This window comes from Balaenoptera acutorostrata, chromosome 16 (genome assembly GCF_949987535.1).
Source record: "Balaenoptera acutorostrata chromosome 16, mBalAcu1.1, whole genome shotgun sequence".
Lineage (NCBI taxonomy): Eukaryota > Metazoa > Chordata > Mammalia > Artiodactyla > Balaenopteridae > Balaenoptera > Balaenoptera acutorostrata.
This window is the reverse complement of record NC_080079.1, coordinates 26,335,339-26,339,085: the sequence shown is the minus strand read 5'-3', so window position 1 is coordinate 26,339,085 and position 3,747 is coordinate 26,335,339. Positions and strand designations below refer to the sequence as shown.

The window sequence follows — 3,747 nt, the reverse complement described above, 5'->3', positions numbered from 1 at the left end:
CAGGACACAGGTGAGCCAACATTTAAAACACATTCTGATAAGTGTTACAGTAAAAGTCAACAATGGAAAGACAAGGAAGGCACCTAACACTGGGTAAATTCAAAGAAGTCTTCTTAGAGGAGGAGGTATTGAAGAAGTCTTAAAAGGTGAATGAAAGGTAGTTTAGTGAAAAACGAAGAGAGAGAAAGTGGAACCAGCCAGTGTAAAGAATGGTGAATGCTCAGAGCTATGCAGTAATTCATAGTGACTTGATAAGTATATTTGGGTGGAGCTATCGCCAAGAGGTGAGACTGAAGGACAGAGACTAGATCATTAAGGAGTTTAAAAGAGGGAACCATAGCAGGATTATAAACGGACAGTGGAAGGATATAAATGTATGTATTTAAAAGGTTATTGGAGGATATGATACCAAAAGCACAGGCAACAAAAGCAAAAACAGATAAAGTGGACTACATCAAAATTGAAAACTTCTGTGCATCAAAGTACACTCTTAACAGAGAAAAAAGGCAACTCATGCAATGGGACAACAAAAAACAATCTGATTCAAAAATGGGCAAAGGACTTGAATCAATCTCTCTCCAAAGAAGATATACAAATGGCCAATAGGCACATGAAAAGATGGTCAACATCACTAATCATTAGGGAAATTCAAACCAAGGCCACAATAAGGTATCACCTCATAGCCAGTAGGATGGCTATAATCAAAAAAATAGAAAATAATAAGTGTTGGTGAGAACGTGGAAAAATTGGAACACTTGTGTATTGCTGGTGGGAGTGTAAAATGGTGCAGCTGCCATGGAAGACAGTAGGGCAGTTCCTCAAAAAAGTAAAAATAGAATTACCATATGGTCCAGCAATTCCACTTCTGGGTATGTACCCAAAGGAATTAAAAGCAGGGTCTCAGATATTTGTCTACTCATGTTTATAGCAACATTATTCATAATAGCTGAAAGGTAAAAGCAACCCAAGTGACGAATGAATAAATAATCAAAATGTGGTGTACATATATACAACAGAACGTTATTCAGCCTTAAAAAGGAAGAAAATTCTGTTACATGTTACAACGTGGAACCTTATCGTGCTAAGTGAAATAAACCACCCACAAAAGGACAAATACTGTATGAAGTACCTAGAGTAGTCAAATTTACAGAGACAGAAAGTAGAATGATGGTTACCAGGAAGGAGCCAGGGAGATGGGTAATGGAGAATTACTGTTTAATGGGTACAGAGTTTCAGTTTGGGAAGATGAAAAAGTTTTAGAGATGGATGGTGGTAGTGATTTCATAATAACGTGAATATACTTGATGCCACTTAACTGTATGGGTTAAAATGGTAAATTTTATGTTATGTGGATTTTACCACAAAAAAATTATGGCAATAGCATTAAAAGATTAGCGGGTAATAGCATAGGGAGATCAGCTCTGTGCTTTGTGACCACCTAGAGGGGTGCAATAGGGAGGGTGGTAGGGAGGGAGATGCAAGAGGGAAGAGATATGGGAACATATGTATATGTATAACTGATTCACTTTGTTATAAAGCAGAAACTAACACACCATTGTAAAGCAATTATACTCCAATAAAGATGTTAAAAAAAAAAAAAGATTAGCGGGTGAAAACTCAATGAGGAGACCAGTTAAAAAGCTAATGCCCAGGGGCAAAGAACCCAATAAGAGCCTGATAATGTAAGACAGTGGCAGGGGAGACGTAGGGGACAGACACTAGAGATCTCTAGGAGGTGAGTGGCTAGATGGGGCGTCAGGAAGAATGAGGAGCCAAAAGGCTACTCCCAAAGTCCTGACCTGAGGGAGTGATGAACAGTGGTGTCCGTCACCAAGACAGGGCCCACAGAGTTGGTGGGGGAGGAACAGGTTTCTGAGAAGGTGGTGAGTTCAGCTTTGAACAAGCTGAGTTTGAAGTACCTGGAGAATATCCAGGTGGCAATATCTTAAAGGAATCAGATACACTACAAATTGATCTCAGAAGGTTGGATATTTTTTTAAGTATGATAATAGTATTATGGTTATTTTTTAAAGTTTGTATCTTTTGTAGAAAATATGGGTGAATGGGGCAGGGCTGGCCATGGGGCAATGGTAGTTAGGGCTGAGGCATGGTACACAGAGATCCTTTATGCAATTCTGTCTACTCTGGAGACCGGTCAAAAATCACCATAATAAAAAGTTTAAAAAACAATAATAGCCCTGCTCGCCATTCCTGTAATGGCTGCTTCCTTGAAGGTGCTGTCACGTGGAAGCTCTTAGCCTCAGCATCCTGAACTGATAGAATTAAACAAATACCGCTTTCTTTGAAACCTTCTGCCTTTAAGAACCGGTCACCTCAAGATCTCAACATCAAGATCTCAGTTTCAACACAATTGTTCCTAGTTCTCTTTTCACTGCTTTTGGTGCTGCCTGTTGTTGAAGCAGTAGAAGCCGGAGATGCAATCGCTCTCTTGCTCGGTGTGGTTCTCAGCATTACAGGCATTTGTGCTTGTTTGGGGGTGTATGCACGAAAGAGAAATGGACAGATGTGACTTTGAAGGGCCTCCTGAATCAAACCTTGCCCTGAAAACCTTTGTGCTATTGAGGTTCAGAACTGAGTTTTGGTGACTGAAAGTTCCCAAGAAACAGTAAATAGGGTAGTTCATAGTCTTGGTTATTTCCCTATAAATAGGAACAAACTGATATACTATGTTAAATGGAAAACAAAACGATTTCTTCACCGCAAAGAACGCACTGAAAAATGCCGTCGGTAATTTGCATTTGCTAGTTAGAAAGAAGGTCAAAGAAGTGAGATGGCTGAACTTTGCATAAGTAGTATTTCATAGTTTCAGAATTCTCAACAGGAAGAAGAAAACTCTTGCCCAGAATCCTGGGAAATTGCCACTGTTTAAGTTATAATCACTGCCTCCTGCATCATTGAGGAGTCTTTTCTCCATATTTTTAATGGAGTTTTGTTATCTCCCAAGTTAATACTGTACCTAGATATTAAATACAGTTGGTCAAAAATTAAAACTTATCTCTTTGTTGGGGAAAACGTTTAGAAAATGTATTTGATGTATCTAACGTTGAAATGGAGAAAAGATTTAATGTAAAAAAAATACTTTATATTGACATTGAAATGGAGAAGAGATTTAATGTTTAACAAAAACAAAAAAAATCTTTAGGGCTTCCCTGGTGGCGCAGTGGTTAAGAATCCGCCTGCCAATGCAGGGGACACGGGTTCAAGCCCTGGTCCGGGAAGATCCCACACGCCGCGGAGCAACTAAGCCCGTGCGCCACAACTCCTGAGACTGCGCTCTAGAGCCCACGAGCCACAACTACTGAGCCCACGTGCCACAACTACTGAAGCTCGTGTGCCTAGAGCCCGTGCTCCACAACGAGAGAAGCCACCGCAATGAGAAGCCCGCGCACCGCAACGAAGAGTAGCCCCCTCTCACCACAACTAGAAAAAGCCCGCGCGCAGCAACGGAGACCCAATACAGCCAAAAATATATAAATAAAATAAATAAATTTATAAAAAAAAAATCTTTATATTAACTGGTAACATCTCCATGGTGAGAAGTACTATATCAAATATAAACCCATTAGGTAAGTTAAAAAAATAATAATAATAAAGAGAGATGTAAACCTATAGGGCAGAGATAAAGACATTATTTTATTATTAACAATAATAATACAAAGTACTACCATTTAGGGAGTCTCTACTCTGTGGCAGGCACTTTGCTGAGCCCTTTGCAAGCCTATGTTG

The 3,747-nt window shown here is 39.6% G+C and overlaps 1 protein-coding gene across 1 annotated transcript; it reads left to right on the top strand.

Moving 5' to 3' along the window:
• The first annotated feature begins 209 nt into the window (after positions 1–209).
• LOC114238531 (small integral membrane protein 30-like) lies at positions 210–2,530 on the top strand. Its single transcript, XM_057531434.1, has 2 exons — positions 210–284; positions 2,324–2,530. Exons 1-2 carry the CDS (start codon positions 210–212, stop codon positions 2,528–2,530), a joined length of 282 nt encoding a protein of 93 aa, XP_057387417.1.
• The last annotated feature ends 1,217 nt before the right edge of the window (positions 2,531–3,747 follow it).

Excerpts from the sequence above, each read along its gene's own strand:
- LOC114238531 (XM_057531434.1), top strand. The coding sequence starts at position 210 with ATGGTGAATGCTCAGAGCTATGCAGTAATTCATAGTGACTTGATAAGT. Across the intron at positions 285-2,323 it reads GGTGGAGCTATCGCCAAGAG|AACCGGTCACCTCAAGATCT; the intron begins GTGAGACTGAAG and ends TCTGCCTTTAAG.